Below are 16,210 nucleotides of genomic sequence, written 5' to 3'. Positions count from 1 at the left end.
TAGTAAAAAGTACAACCTGCATGATGAATATGCCACAGAGTGCTAAGTTCCTCTCAGGATTTGACTGCTGGTCTTTGAAGAAGGAAGTCATTCCCCTTGACATTTACTTCCAAATAGTAAAAAAAAAACCACCACCTATCCACTCTCTCTCTCCACTGAAACTGATCTCACTGGTCGTTTCCTCTATTGGCTTTAACTATTTCCTCTTCCTGTCCGAGAGTAGGCCCAGGGGAGCGGTGCTGCGGGGCGTAGAGGAGCTCTGGCCTGATTGCGGGAGACAAGCTCATTTCACTGGGCCCTTCCTGTGTGAGGACGCTGATTCATTGTTTCACTGACGCCGCTTAGCGATGCCTGTAAGCGCGTCACATGTCGGCCATGTGGTGTATACCAACCAAACAGGATACTGTGTCACTTTTAGTTTTTGATGTGAAGCATGATATGAGTTATCATGGGGGGGTCTGTGTCGCCGTTATTGCAGTGTTTTAAGATCATTTTGTTTTGTTGTTTGTTGTTTTTCAGCTTTGAATATTTATAATATTAAATATTTAGAATAATTTTTTTATAGTTTTTTTTCTGCTCTTTTAATCACGTTTTTTGAGTTACATCTTTGAGAAACACTCGTCAGGTTGTCCCATTTGTGTACATTTAGTTGTTTTTTGGTTTTTTTTTTATAGTGGACTCCAGTTTTCTTTTGCTCTATGTCAGCTTGGATTGGCACCAGCAACCCCCAGCGAACCTCATGTCGATTATAAAGCGATAGATGATGAACAAATCATTTCTCTGCGCGGCTTTGTTTTGATTACCACACTGAAGTGACTCGTATTATTTCCGTTGGATCAATTCTGTTCTTATCAAATCAGATTTGTGTCACTTCACTCTGGGCTCCTTGATCAGATATACAGTTATATCTGATACTGTGAGGCAACGCGACATGAGTGACAGTGGAGTTTGTCGTGATCGTGAGATAAATCTCGCCCACGTGTTCGCTTCCATTTCTCTATTTCACCTATGGGAATCAATGAAGATGCATCTTATTTGATTCTGCTCCAGTACCTACCATAATATGACTCTGTCTGTTGTTGATGATGATGATGATGATGATGATGACGCATGCAACAAAAGTATTAGTGTGCAACTTTGCATGGTGTGCAGTTCAAATCAGATTTGTAATGAATCAGATTGTAATCTGAATGTAACCTATTTGGCAGCTGCATGATTCTATCAAGGAAGTGTAAATATTTAGCGGTCACATATTCAGACTATTCAGAAAACATTTGGTGAAAATTATGATTGCTTAGGTTGTGCAGAGAAAAAGCCAAAATACTCTGTGTTCTAAGGGTTATACTCATTCTTGAGTCTAAACGTACTGAATGGACAATTCCGTATGCATAACTATAACTTTTGTTAATTGCAGTGTGTGTGTGTGTCTCTCCTATTTCCTATCTGTCACCCATCTATGTATGAGTGGCTGCAGCAGCAGCAGCAGCAGCAGCAGCAGCAGGCCCTCAGCTCTCCCCTCTCTCCACCACCCCTGCTTTTAATCACACCAGGTTAATTAAAAGGCCATGGAGCCTTTATGCTGCCTGGCCCCCTGGCTTTATTACCCCCATCGCTGTATACGGACTCTGCTGCTGCCCTCTCACACACACACACACACACACACACACATTCACTCGTGCGGAAATGGGTGCTCACCTTGACGATGGTGGGGAGGAAATGAGAGCCAGGATGGAGGCTGTGGTGAGAGCAGAGGGGACGGTGTGGGTGGGTGGGTGGAGCATCCAAAGTTCAATGTCATTAATTGGTCACCATTTGAATATTAAGTGAAGAACTCTGTTAATTAACAGGATAATAAAAGTGCTGCTGGCTGGGAAGGAGGTGGACGGAGGGAAAAAAGAAGGAGGGAGTAAGGGATGGAGGGAGGACAGGGTGTGGAAATGAAGGGCATATGGTGAGACAGAGGAGGTAGAGTAGAGAGAGGGAGAGGGAGGCTGGGTACGGGGTGATAAGAGGGAGAGAGAAACGTCCGTGGGTAAAGGTCTAGCAGTGGTAATTTGCAGAGAGCCGCGTTAATTGTCATAACCTTTTAAATGGCAGAGTTTATCGGAGTCCTCTAAATGTCCCTGCGTATCGCCACGGCAACCCCAGGCCTGCCACACTCCGATTGGCCGCCTCTGACAAGCACTTAAGCTTGATGAGTTTTCAAGCAAAAAAAACTGAATGATAAAATTGAAAAAAAAAAAAAGTGGTCTATACTGTATATGTCAGCAAGGTTTTACGTGTGTGTGTGTGTGATGGGGTGTCTGTATGTGTTTTAGACAATGTTTTTAATTCAGTGTGTTTTTTTTAACCTCCACATTGACTGACACTTGCTAATTGCTCGACCGGAACCCACCACTGTTTTTTTTTTCTTTTTCTCCTCCTTCTTCCTTTTTTCTCTCTCCTTTTTTGTTTGATTTATGTTTGTTTTTGTACAGCCAAAGCTGCAATTCAAATGCAAATGAACAGGAACGGGAGAGGTGTTTTTGGAACAGTTAGGACAATCATAATGGCTCCGGGAAAAAAAAAAAAAAGAACGGGGTGGGGGCTCGTAGTTAGCGGCACAGCACCCTGGGGGCCTCATTTAGCTGCCATTTGTTAGGAAATGCCGTTACATTAGTTCCTGGATACACACTTCACTGACAGAGAGAGCGAGAAAAAGAAAACAAAAAATGTCAAAGAGTCAAAGTCGAGCTTCGCCAACACGCCGCTATTGTTGTTCCTCAGCAAAAGTCATGTGGGTGTGTGTGCGCCAGTTTTGGGTGCATGTCCTCCTCCTAAAATGTGAGCCAAAGCAGTCGAAGTGAAACGGGCGGACGGGGGGGTTGGCGGTGGCGGTGGCGGTGACGGGGACTTGCAAAGAAGTGTGTGAAGTGAGGACGGCGCACAAAGACGTGGCTCTTATTTGATTAGCCTGTTTAGAGGAACGTGGAATGAAAGCCCTGGCAACGGGATGTGCAGTTTACACTGTTAGCTACGTCTGACATCGTCCCCGAGGGACGGCCTGCGCACAAACCCGGTGTGTGTTTGTCTGTGCTTGTGTCTGCATGTGGGTGTGTGTGCTGTTTATATGGGCAAGACTGAACGCTTGCTCTGTGTGTGTGTGTGTGTGTGTGTGTGTAAGACCTTTAAAGGGCGGTTTCACCCATTTTTTCTCCACTTGGTTAAAATGAAGAATAAACTTAAAGTCATGATGATGCGGCCGTGTTTGTGTAATTCGACCAAATTTGACCCCTATTTTGTTTTTTCAGGTCTTTTACTCATAAAACTTGACGGAATCACAGTAAACAGCAGTGTAGGGAAATGAATAAAAAAAAACGTTTGTTTTTTGGCTGAAGTGGGACCAGTACTAGTCCTTCTCATAGAGGCCAAAACTTGGTCCTATTTCTAAGTAACTGAGCTTAGGGCTAAGATTTGAATTGTGGTGAGGTTGCTGGTTTCACCGGTTATTTTTAAGGTTATTAGAAAATAAATGGAAGTCAGTGCAGTGTCCGAAGAAGAGTAGTGGCCCAGCCTGTGTGTGTGTGTGTGTGTGTGTGTGTGTGTGTGTGTGTGTGTGTGTGTGTGTGTGTGTGTGTGTGTGTGTGTGTGTGTGTGTGTGTGTGTGTGTGTGTGTGTGTGTGTGTGTGTGTGTGTGTGTGTGTGTGTGTGTGTGTGTGTGTGTGTGTGTGTGTGTCAGTGCTCTGGTCCTCTCTTGTAGTCTCTTTGTGCTAAAGGTCAGGGGGATTGCTGAGATAGAATCCAATCTGAAGGACACAGTGCTAGAACAGGCCCTGGTACAAATGGACCTATTAAGATGGGCTGGACACACACACACACACACAGATATTTTACGATATACACACACACACACAACATATATTATTTCCATAACGGGCACCTTTCCCCAGAGTTATAATAATTGGCACCATCCTGGAATAACTGCTCATCATTTACATAAAGTCTTAAACACACATGCTCCCTCTATGAGAGGGGGAATAGTATAATGTAGTGTGTCTCTGTCTGTGATGCCGTCCAAATCTCCTGAAATGGATCAAAACATCCCAAGTGTCAAGGAAACATGAAAGACGAGCGACTCGGGGAGTAACCAAATGTTGATTTGTCACTTTTTTTTTTGCAGAACACGGTGTGTGTGTGTGTGTACACACACGTCTGGTGTTTTTAACGTGAAAGGCCGGCTGTTCTCGGCTAAATGAGAGTTAAAAATACTGCCTTTAACGGTAATTACTGCAGAGTGCAGGGCACACACACACACATAAATAAAGACATGAAGAGAAAGCACTCTACCTCACTGTCTACCTCTGCCTGACCCTTTGATACGAGTGTCTCGTCTTTTAGTGACTGACCCACTTTCAGTGGGTTTGTGTAACTGGACATCAGAAGGTCTGTGTCTTCTCTAATGAAGGAGGAGGTGGTGGTGTGTGTGCACACATGTGTCTGTATGGTTAGTGAGTGAGTGTGTGTGTGTGTGTGTGGAAGGGGCTTGGACGGGCGGGGGACGTGTGCCTCTCTCCTAAAGATATGCAATTAAGCTTAATTTTTAATGAATATTAATGGCATTAGCGTCAGATTTTGTGGAGATGTGCATCTGCTAAGGTGTAGGCGGAGGGAGGGAGGGAGGGAGGGAGGGCGGCGGCGGGGGTAACTAATTCATTTGGTAATCATGAGGAGAGCGGCTGGAGAGAGAGAGAGGGAAGGGAAGGGGGGAGAGGTATTGATGAAGAGGAGCAGGATGGAGAAAGAGATGGAAAGGTAAAGGCAGAGAGTGATGGGGGGAAGCGATAGATAAAGTGGACGAGATGGGCAGTAGGATGGATGTGAGAGGTGTGGTGAGCGCGCAAGATTAATGGGGAGAGGGGATGGACGGAGAGGAAGGAAGTGAGCGCGAGGGAGGTGGAGTGATGGAGACTGAGGGAGCAGTTAAGTCTGATGAGAGAGAGGGTGAAGCACGGTGGACACGGAACAAAAGTTGACTCATTGAACATTAAAACATGAGAGCTGAAAAGAAAGATATTCCAGAATGGAGAATTACTAAGGAAGCATGTTTAAGTTGCGTTGTGAGTGCCGTTGTGTTGTGTTGTGTCACGGGTGTGCCTGCTTCGTGTCGTAACCAGTTTAGTCGCTGATTTTCAGTGACAGACGATCAAACTCGTACGCGCACCGCTTGAATGTCGAACTGGAAGTTGTGAAGTTTAACCGACCGCAAAAAAAAAAGCCCCAAAAACAACCGGTCTCAATCAAGCTTGAGCCCCGAGAAAAGTAGAGTGTTGTGTCCAAAAATAAATGGTGAGGGATGATTGCTTACAGTAGCCGGTGGAAATGAAGTGAAAGGCAACTTTGACCTGTTCTGTGAGGAAACACGTCTCACATTGTAGTGACACAATACAAAGGATTCAATTTTACACTGGACTGAGTGCTCGTGGAAGCAGGTACATCCAAAAATAAAACACATTCCAAAACCATTGTCTGCGTCGTTCTGCTTCTCCCAACGTTTCACACTTACCCGCTGAGTGGCTGGGATCACGGCGCTGCTGCAATATTGATTTACGTTCACATAACACCTCTCCAGCTCTATATATTACACCACATTCACTAGTCATCTATTCAATCAAATCTAATATTACACTGCCTCTCCACACAGCTGTCTAATAGCATTTAACTCACAGTTTGATTCCTGCATTCCCTGATGTACTTCAAACGCTTGCCTTCATTGGCTTCTACTATGCCAAGATGAAGTCTTTTGAAAAGCACGGAGGATGAATGAGCGCGCCTGTGTGTGTGTGTGTGTGTGTGTGTGTCTCTATGAGAAGACGGGATTAGCTGTGGCCTTAGGCTTAAGGTATGGAGTGGAGTGTATTTTAGAAGCTTCTAAATTAGCTGGGAAATGGGATTTTGAGACAATGGACTGGAAAAAAAAAACCTCAAATGAAAGGATGCACTCGCAGCACTCCTTCATTTGCCTCTGATGTGCTCTTCTAGTCTTTCTGCCACTGTTGTTACTCGCCTCTCATCTCCTCTCTCTCTCTCTCTCTGCTTTTCTTACCCATTCATTTCATCTCCTCTTATCTCTTTTGCATCTCACCTCCTGCACTTCATCTCTCAGCTCTCCCTCCCTCCCTGTCTCACTCACCTTCTCTGTCCACATTACAGTTGACAGTGATGATGTAAGAACGTGAGTGTAAACAGTAGTACGAGGCTAACCTCTCATTGACCCACTTAAAAAAGGAACTCCCCCCAGAGTGCACACAAAGACGCAAAAACACACACACACACACACACACACACTGCAGATTCATATGCCCGAATAAATATGAGACATGGGTCAGCAGCCACTTCTCTTTTCTCTGTTCATGTGCAGCTTTTGATCTGTGTGTGTGTGTGTGCGTGTGCGTGCGCGCCTCTATCCCGTGTCGTATTTCCCACTCCTTCCCCGAGTCTTTATTTACCTGTGCAGGTGTGCACTTGTGTCTTCTGTCTTCTGACAGTGTAATATAAGCCTGATGTTTGGCGTCGTGCATCCTGTGATGTCGCTGTGCACACAGGACGCGGCACTTGCCTTGGGACCTTCCAACAAAACTAACATTTGTTGCTTTGTTTTTCTCAACTTCGCCTCTCACTTCTTACAGAATCCCCCCCCACCCCCCCGGCGTCTGTTGTTGCTGGTTTTCGGTCGGTTTATTAGGTTATGTTCAGAATGACAAGGCCCCGTGTTCATATGACGTTCCATTTATTTGACTCACAGTGCTATTATGTTAAATCAAAACTGATTATTATTAGTTTAGCTTTATTTATGCAGGATATCTCTCTGTGGTCAAACTCTCTGTCCAACTTCTTTCATTGTTTTATTCTGGATTATTTTTAAGGCTCTGTTTTGACATCTTTTAGATATTAAACATCTTTGTACGGTTCTTTCACTTTGATCACTTAAATGAGGGGGAAGAAAAGAAAATGTGAAGATCACATTCCTTCGTCGTATGCGACTATTTTCCCATTATGTTGTGAAATATGTTTGATGTAAAGTACAGTATGTGTGAACTGGATGCTGCTGCACAGATGTATCACGTTCATGGCTGTAAGTAAAGCTAGAACAGGACAGGAAACATTAAACCACCCTGAATACATAACATATTATACTTTAACACCGAGTGTATTGCAGGTACGACGCGCAAGCGCACTCTGCATTGTCATAATTACGCGACGGTTTGTGCGGAAACGTTATTACGGTTATTTTTGTTGGCGAATCAGCGTCTCTGTCACCAGAGAGGAGAGAGTTGGAAAAAACGCCTGCACATAGTTTCCATTTTTTCCACAAAATCGGGTGTTTTTTCTCAGTAAAACATTTTAAATTGTTAATACACCATTTTAGCATGCAGTAAATTGTACATAACTGCCAGATATTGAACATTATTCTGGGAAAATTTACATTTTCTGGCCCTTTTATGGTTAAAATAAGCAAAAAGACCGTGTTAAAGGGTTAATATATATAGTGTGAGTGAGATTTTTTTGAACACAACGAAATGAATTGTGTCACTGACAAAATGTTATAATTATCACTGACTGACACATTATATAAAACCGATAAACCGGTTCAAGGATATTTTGCGGTATGTGATTTTAAAGCATTTTTTTTTTCTCCTGTAAGTTTGTAATTTGGAATTCATTTTCAAGACAGCTAGATCTAGTTTATTTTCTTTTTGAAATAGCATGCAGATTGCGTATGTAAATATGAATTTAACATAATTCCCTCCTGCAGAATTTACAAAACGTACTGAATCGCTGTCATTCACCTCGGAGGCACAGATGATGTCACGTTTAATGCTCTAATAATAGATCCGTTTCACACGATACGTCTCGTGCTGTGAAGAATAATCTTAAGCTATAAAATTATATCACCTACCTGACAGGAATATTGCCCACCTACTACAGTATAATCACACCACCGATAAAAAAATCAAACACTGGGGACAAAAGAAAAATGGATTTTCCCAAAGTAAAAACACACAGACTGTGTGTGTGTGTGTGTGTCGCGCTTTAAGTATGTTGTGTCTGGTTGTGTGTGTGTGCGTGTGTGTGTGCAAGCGCTGGCGTGTGATCTCTCGCCGAGTCTCGCCGATCAGTTATCACTAATCCTTCCACTCAGAGCTCTTTAACAAGTTGCCATTGTGCTGCCAACGCTTAACATGATGGAGGAACGACCTCCGTGGTGAATGGGAGAAAAAAAAGAAGGGAGGGAGAGAGGGAGAGAGGGAGCGATACAGAGGGAGGGAGGGGGCACCACCTCCGACAATGGGGAGAAAATTGGTTTACACTAGATAGGCTTGTGATTACAGAGGGAAAGAAAATGACTTGGATTGAACAATAGAACTGAGTGTGTGTATTTGTGAGTGTTTGTAAGTGTGTGTGTGTGTGTGTGTGTGTGTGTGTTCCGAGGATTAGTGGGTGGTTAGGCCGGGATTTGGTTGAAATGAATTGACGGGTATGTTGTGCTGATGGGTGCGTGTTCGGATGATTAGAAGTCTGCGTGTGCATTTTCTCTTTCTCTCTCCCGTGTGTGTGTGTGTGTGTGTGTGGACTCACAAAGCCTTTTTCAGGCAAACATTCCTGTGAACAAAAACCAACGCTTTGTGTGCAGACAAAAAGAAAGATGGCAGCTCCAACTCCATTTACACATGACGCAAAATACCGTAACACTCGCATAAAAAGCATTTCCTCTGCAGTGTTCCCTCTCTTTTTAAACTCCGTTTGCATGCAGTCGTCATTTTAACTAAATGACGATTGTGGAGATGTGGAATAAAGACATGTTGTTTTCATTTATTGATCTTAGACTCTCTGTGCTGTGTGTTTTCTTTCTAGGAGGCCCAGCAGGAGAGCTACAACTCCAGGGGTCCTGCTCCAGGGAACTCTGGGAAAGCAAACAACGAAGATGGCGTCTCCCACGACCGCCCCTGCAGTCTGCCGGTGAGTGACAGTCCGGTCCACCGATAGACGACAAAATATTCTCCCATAATAACCCCAATACAGTATTACATCACACACTGACTTGTGCCTCTCTCTCTGCAAATAGGCCCACACACCTCAGCCCGTTGTCTGAGCATTTTCACTCACACATGCACAGAGAAAACACACATGCAGACCCACATGCACTGCCTCTTGGCATTTGGCTAAGAAGCTAGAAATTGCGAAGCGGGTCGCACGGAGGAGGAGGAGTAATTGTGGAGAAACTGTGATGCTAGGCTTTTATTTTTCATTCTTTTTGGCTAAACTAAGTGCTTTTTCTCTACTCTGTCATTCCTTCTCTTCCAGCTCCTCAGCACTTTAAGAATAGAACAAATAGACATTTGCAAAAGTTGCAAATATTGGCACTGCTCGAGGTGTGTGCCGTTTAATTTACTACACACTTTGGAAGAGCCTCAGGAGTGGAAGAGCAAACTGCAGGAAGAAAAAACAAAAAAACGCTAAATCCAAGTCTGTGAACTGGAATTAAGTCGCAGTATATTCCGTGCACTGATACTTTTAACAGACTGTGAATTTTTAGCAAACACTGGCGCTGACTTGTCTTTGTTTCAAATCACTGGCTGATTTATCAGCTTTCCGAGTGATTCCTGTTCCTCCGCTTTGTTGTACGCTCTCTTTTTTTCTCCATAACAGCTCATATCGTCTGCTTTATCTTGGCTTTTCTCTTTTTTTTTTTAAATGTTATGTTCATTTTCTTACAATCATGCCCCCCCCCCTCACCTCGTGTTATAATGAGAAATGGCCTTGATGCATCAGTGTGTGAATCCAGACTGAGAGAGAGGGGGAGAGTAAGGCGAGGCGAGGGGCCGCAGTCACACGGGCCGATCTATTTGAACCAACACCACCATCACCCCATATTCCCTCACCACTTTAATCCTGGCGTTTTACCCCTTGGGTTCTCCGTGTGTTTTCACATCCCATCCGAAGCGCGGGGCTCGCAGAGATCCTAATCGGCGGCAAGTTTTGATGAGAGAGAGACACAGAGACGGGGGAGAGGGCGAGATGGATAGATGAACACGGGTGGGGGTGGGAGGGAGAGAGAGAGAGGGAAGGAGAGAGAAACTGCTCAGTGCTTGCCAGGCTCTTCCAGCAAGCTGTCACGGCAGAGATGCAACCACTCTCTCTCTCTCTCTCTCTCTCTCTCTCTCCCTCTCCCTCTCCCTCTCCCTCTCTCTCTCTCTCTCTCTCTCCTTTCTTTCTCACTCTCTTGCCAGCGTTTGATGTCAGATCTAAAGCTGCTGTCATCTTTTTTTTCCCTTGTCAGAAGGGAGGGAGGGAGGGAGGGAGGAAGGAAGGGAGGGTGCGAGCGAGCGCAGGTCGGCAAAGTGTCACGTTGTTGTTTTGGGACGATGCTGCCGTGTGATGTGGCGGGATTTTTGAAAGGAGACCAAAGAGAGAAGAAAAGTGCTGTAGTAGGTTTTTCACAAATGCAAGTCAAAGTGGCCCTTTCCTTTATAGTTTTAATGTTTAAGAAGTATTATAGGATACTGTAATGTGAGTGTATATATATATCTATATTATCGATACTTCATTGTAGGTATATTTTTAAAAGAAGCACCTTCTGTAACAAGCAGTCAGCGTTTGTTTCACGAGCGCTCGCCACATGGTTGTTAATATTCCTCCTCTTCAGTTTTACTGTGGTGCGGCCGAGCCGGTTCCTCCGGTTCCGCACAATAGTGAAGTTAGCAGCTAATGCAAAGATTGTCTGTGGAGAGGATGAACCACTCCCAGTAAAACTTTGTCACAGTTGTTTGCAGCTCGAAGAATAAAAAATGCCAAAACTGTGAATTTTAAGTAAAGTAAAAGTAAAGTCCCTGCAACTCAATGCCATAACTTTTGAAATATATTCTTTTTTAAAAATCCCCTGCGTCATGTTACACATGAGTCATCTCAATCTGAATTCAAATGATATTTCTCGCCGTTGACTTTTGTGCCGTTTTCAAAACTGACAGGTGTGGCGATTACGAGTAAATAAATAACAATGACGTGCCATGATTTCGGTAACTGAGGGGGCGTTACCGAGCGGGGCGGCGTGATTGGCACAGGACGACATGTTGACTGCTGCCTCGTTGTTCCCCGCTGTGTGCGAGAGTACACAAAAACACAAGAAGAAGAGGAGGAGTGAGACCTCTGTGTTTTCCCCTCCTCTCTGCCCGTTGAACGCTTCACCTAATGTCACTAGGTGAGCCAGTTCTTCCAGTGCCACAGTTAGGTGAGAAAGCCAGGGGATTTTCATACCCACCGTCCCTCCCCCTCTTTCTCCACCCTCCCCAACCCCACCGCCACCCCCGTTCCAGTCAGTACATGTTCCCTGCTCTCCGGCGCTCCCCTGACAGCCTGCCAAGCTGCCGCACAGCCTCCCATCCTCTGGGACATGGGAGAGGATGGCCAGCCATGTGGAAAGACAGACAGAGAACTGGGGGTGGGAGGGTGAGGTGAGGAGGAAGGAGGGTGAGGAGCAGGATGAGAAAGAGAATGACTAAGAGGCACACACAGAGAGAGAGAGAGAGAGAGAGAGAGAGAGGGCGTGAAGCGGTGAAGTGAAACGTGGTTATCTTTTTGTCACTTGTTCAGGGTGAGGGATGTTGAATTCAGGCTATGGGGTTCTGGCAGTGGCATGTTATTCACACTAGTGTATGCACACACACACACACACACACAGAAATAATCTTGTATGTCTTTCAGTGCTCATTTGCCCCTCCTTGACTTATTTTCCATCAGACAAAGGAGAAATTTCAGAAACGCTGCCTCTCGCTCGCCGTCTCTTCCCTTCTCACTCCTGTCCACCTTGCCCTCCTCTGTTTTCCCGAGTGTTAGGTCATGGAAGATTGACAGGGCACAGCTGGAGAGGTCTGCCCCATCCGTCCTCCCCCCACTATTCTCTCTCTAAGTACAGCCACACTCACAATCAAACAGACCCCTTTGCTCACAAACACACACACTTTGATACACATTCTGTCCTTTGCGAGCGCGTGTGCTCTACCAGAGCATGTCAGTCAGGCTGCCGATACAGTATGTGCTCTCCCCTCCCCTCCCCTCCTTCCACTGTGTTTTATTTTAGAGTCCCCAGGCAGGCAGACAGGCCAGCAGGCAGTGCAGAGTAATGTCATCCAGCAGGGTTACATTCAACCTCCACATTAGTGCACACGGGGGAGGAGGAGAGGAGAGGAAAGGAAGGGAGGCAGAGGGAATGAGGGTGGAAAATGATGGGGAAGAAAAAGGAGAGAGGAAGTGAAGTGGAAAGACAAATATGTCTTTTACATACATCAGAATGCAGTTTGAATACTGTAGATGCAGACCATTTATCATACAGGGGAGGGTTTTTTTTTTTTTAAAGAGACGACAAAATGCTTCGGCGGTCAAGAACCATTTTTCTTTCAAGGACGTTTGTTTCTGTTTATATTTTCGTACGTGTCGATGTGAGCTGTATATTTTCCGCTGCATGTGGAGCTAGAAATGGAGGGGGGGGGGGTTAGAGAGGGGGAGGCAGCGAGAGATGTTTTCTGGACCCTGCTGACTATTCTTAGAACAGTCGGCAGCACTGAAGGCCACAGCAGCTCCACTGCCACTGCTACAAACACACAGGGGCTTTGAGAAATGCTAATCTGAGGCTTGTTTCTCGCTGTGACATGCGGGGGCAATACCCATGCTTCCACAAGTCTTAAACTTGTAGACCTACAAAAGACCATATAAATATATATATTTATATATACGTATATATTTTGACATGTTTAAATCAAATTATAGCTCGTATCAGTGTTTTCACGTGTGCACTTTTCCCACCACGGACCCAGATATCATGACACAGCGAGTCGGCGAGGGCCCCGGCTTCATCTAAAATGCAGACAGGCTATTTTTCCGCTTGTATGCCGGCCTGTTTTCGTTTGCCTCTCATGAATCATTTAGCGCACACACACAGTTTCATGTACGGGCATGGGGTTGTTTTTTTTTTCTTCCCCTTGATTCTCAAGTGCCAGGAACATGTGTTTTTGCTCGGGCTGTACCATTTGTTCCCCCACGGCTGCAAAACACAGAAACACAGGAGGTGAATTGTGAATTGGTGACGGTTGAATTGCGAGCGGAGGAAAGTTCCCGAGGACTGAGCGTTATAGTAAATAAAGTAAATACTTCAGACATGGATTAATCATGACGTTAGAGTGCATTGAGGAGGTGTATGTTCATTTCATACCATGTCATTCCCATGTTATGTCAGTAGGTGGCAGTAATAAAGGTCATTGAAAGTGCTTGAATTGTATGCAAGAAAGAAGCTAAGTCGATATTTAGGTATATGTCTCCCTTGTTTGTTACCACGCCACCTGCTGTTTCACACACCCTGCATTTAATCTAAAGCTGTGTCAGCACATTTGGTTCTTGAATTTGAGAGAACCGGTCCTGGAGAAGTCCTTGAATTTGACGTCAGCCACGGTGCGGGAGCTCTGTTTGGTGGGATTTGATTGGCTGATGCTTGCACTGACAATTTTGGAAAGTTTGGAAAGAACATTTCTCAACTTCTGCTGCACACAACCAAAGCGAAGTGAAGCAAGAGACCCACAATGCAGTTGGGCGACACTTGATGACCGCACTTAGTTAACCCTTTAACACCGAGCATATCGCTGACGATACATTTGCGCAAGGGCGCATTTTGCATTACCGTAATTACACGGGGGTTTGTGCTAGCGGAAAATCTCCAGCAGTTTCTGAAAGCTGAGAAGTTTCCAGTCAAAGAAAACATGTGGTTATTACGGTAATTTCACTCACGCTGTTTCAGGAAGCTGGAGAATCTGCGTCTGTGTCACCAGAGAGAAGGGAGTGGGAAGAACAGCTGTACATAGTTTCCATTTTTTTGGCTCAAGACTCAATCATGCAAAGCTTTTTGTTTTTCTTCATTTTAAATTGTTAATACACTATTTTAACATGCAGTAAATTGTAAATAACTGCCAGATATTGAAAGTTATTCTGGAAAAATTGGCAAAAGCACTTAGTTACAGGACATTTCCTGGCCCTTTTTATGGTTAAAATACACAAAAAAAGGGTTTTAAAGGGATAAGTGTTTCATCTTGAACTCGGCATAAGAGATTCAAAGTGTCATTGCATTTATATCAGGTCACCAGTCCATCGTGCCTGATGTCTGTTGATAATCGATGGAGATTTTTTTAACCTGACAACATCTAAATCAATGTTAACGTACTGTCTGAAGCAAGGTTGTCACTCATCTGCACTGCTTATATAAACCATGCAGCCTCTGCAGCTACTATTGCATTCTCGGCCTCTGTGGAAGAGACAGAGCAAGAGAGAATTTCCCTATGGGGGGGGGATCTGTGGTACTTCTTGTGCCTGAAGGCTTTCAATTGTATCTTTTGGCAAAGATTTTGTTTGGCTACTCCGTCTTCCACCTACTGGGATCTGTGCTGGGCGATCAGTCAGTTGTTGAAGCAAACTGGTAACACAAGGCTGAGCAGCAGCAGCGGTGTGTGTGTGTGTGTGTGTGTGGGGTCCTCAGCTGCAGGGGGGAGGGAGGGGGAGCCCATGTTTAAACCTGACCACCCCTGACAGGTAGGCTGACAGAAGCCTCACACACACCAGAGCAAAGGGCAGCTACTAAGACGGTGTATCTGTGCACATGCCCTCCCACACTCACCTGCCTCTGCGCTCAGATGCGAGCGTGTGACAGGCGTTGTCATCCGAGAGTGAGCGGGGGGGAAATGGAGAGGAATGAACTTGGTTAAGAAAACGCCGGTTCCAGTTCCGCTGGCTCCTGCCACCAGCCTCCTCCTCCTGCAGAGGAGGAGATGAAGGAGCACTCCTGACCTCACTGGTGTCTTCTGTCAAACCGCGTTTCCTCTCACAGACGAGGTCAGAAGCACAACAGTAGAGGACGATGCACACGCTGATCTAAACGTCAGTGACGAGCAGGATTCAGCGCAAAACATGTCGTGTAAATGGATAATGTGAGTGTATGTAAAAGATATGACATCTCTTCTTTGTTTTTATTGGACACAAAACACCAGACACTCGCTTGTGGCGTCTTCAGCTTCACTCGGGCAAACGTCCGAGCGTAACAGCTGGATCAAGTAATCAGTTACAAAGTCAACATCCTTTCTGGCACCACCCGGGTGGAAACGAGCGCTCCAGAAATATAACAAACATCAGCAATGTTACGTCAGCGTGCAGCACGAGTGTTTCCAAAAATGGTACCGTCATAACGCTTTGTCAGAATAACTGTGTGTGTGTGTGTGTGTGTTCCGAGAATCAAAAGAAGAATAAAAATATACTGAGTGAAGTTAAGAGTTATTACAGCACATGAATCCAGGATTTACATCTTTTACCTTTTATCAACTTAGCTGTTAATACGATATTCATGCTGTTGCATTTTCGTTAACCAGCAACCATTTTACATGATGTAAGATGGTGTTAGAATGATTTAGGACTCTAATCTTTGCTCAGGCGTTCGTATATTCAATCCTGGGATTTTGACACGCACCGAGTATCCGCAAATATTGATTTCAGAACACGAAGTAGCTCCAAGTGAATACTTCTGATCAATCTATGTCATTCTCCTAAGCCCTAAGTCTGTTATAAACGGTGATTGTTCTTATATATCTTTCCTTAATATTTAAATTAACTGTTAAAAATCTTTCAAATGTTATTGAGCCAATCTGAGGAGACGATTGGAAAACGTCCATTTTTATATCCGTTAATAGTTTGGACGGGAATTATGTTTCTTTGTGTGCGTGTGAAAGGATTTTTCCCGTCTTTGAAGCTGAGTCACATTTGCCGCAGCTGATAGGGGCCTTTTATTTCCTGCTCATTTTCCACTCTCGGCTATAGCGGAGGAAAAATAGGGAGCAAATTAAGAATAAGTGAAATACTTCATCAACTCCTTCCCCTTTTCCTCCTCATCTCTCTTGCACTTCCCTTTCATTTCCTCCCTTATTTAGCATTGTCAAACCCCTCCTTCCTCTGCTCTCCCCTTGCCCTAACTTCAGTCAGGCACTTCTAACCTTTCTGGGTTTATTTTTACGTCTGTTCTTGGATGCCTCGCCTCCCAGCAGGCTGGCTAAGCATGGGAGGAAGGAAAGAGGGAAGGAGCCAGCTGAGAAATTGAGAGAGAGAGGGGGAGGGAGGAAGGAGCCATCAGGAGGAGGAATATTCTGTC

The 16,210-nt window shown here is 44.8% G+C and overlaps 1 protein-coding gene across 3 annotated transcripts in view; it reads left to right on the top strand.

Moving 5' to 3' along the window:
- Positions 1-16,210, top strand: part of LOC122782700 (AT-rich interactive domain-containing protein 1B-like) — a 120,392-nt gene that overhangs the window by 50,010 nt on the left and 54,172 nt on the right. For all 3 annotated transcript variants that reach the window (XM_044047165.1, XM_044047164.1, XM_044047163.1), the window contains one exon: positions 8,893-8,997. In XM_044047165.1, coding sequence (XP_043903100.1) covers positions 8,893-8,997 — 105 coding nt within the window. The remainder of the gene's footprint in view (positions 1-8,892; positions 8,998-16,210) is intronic.

This window comes from Solea senegalensis, linkage group LG16, assembly GCF_019176455.1.
Source record: "Solea senegalensis isolate Sse05_10M linkage group LG16, IFAPA_SoseM_1, whole genome shotgun sequence".
Classification (NCBI taxonomy): Eukaryota; Metazoa; Chordata; class Actinopteri; order Pleuronectiformes; family Soleidae; genus Solea; species Solea senegalensis.
Note: the sequence above shows the minus strand (reverse complement) of the source record. Positions and strands in the feature narration are given on the sequence as shown.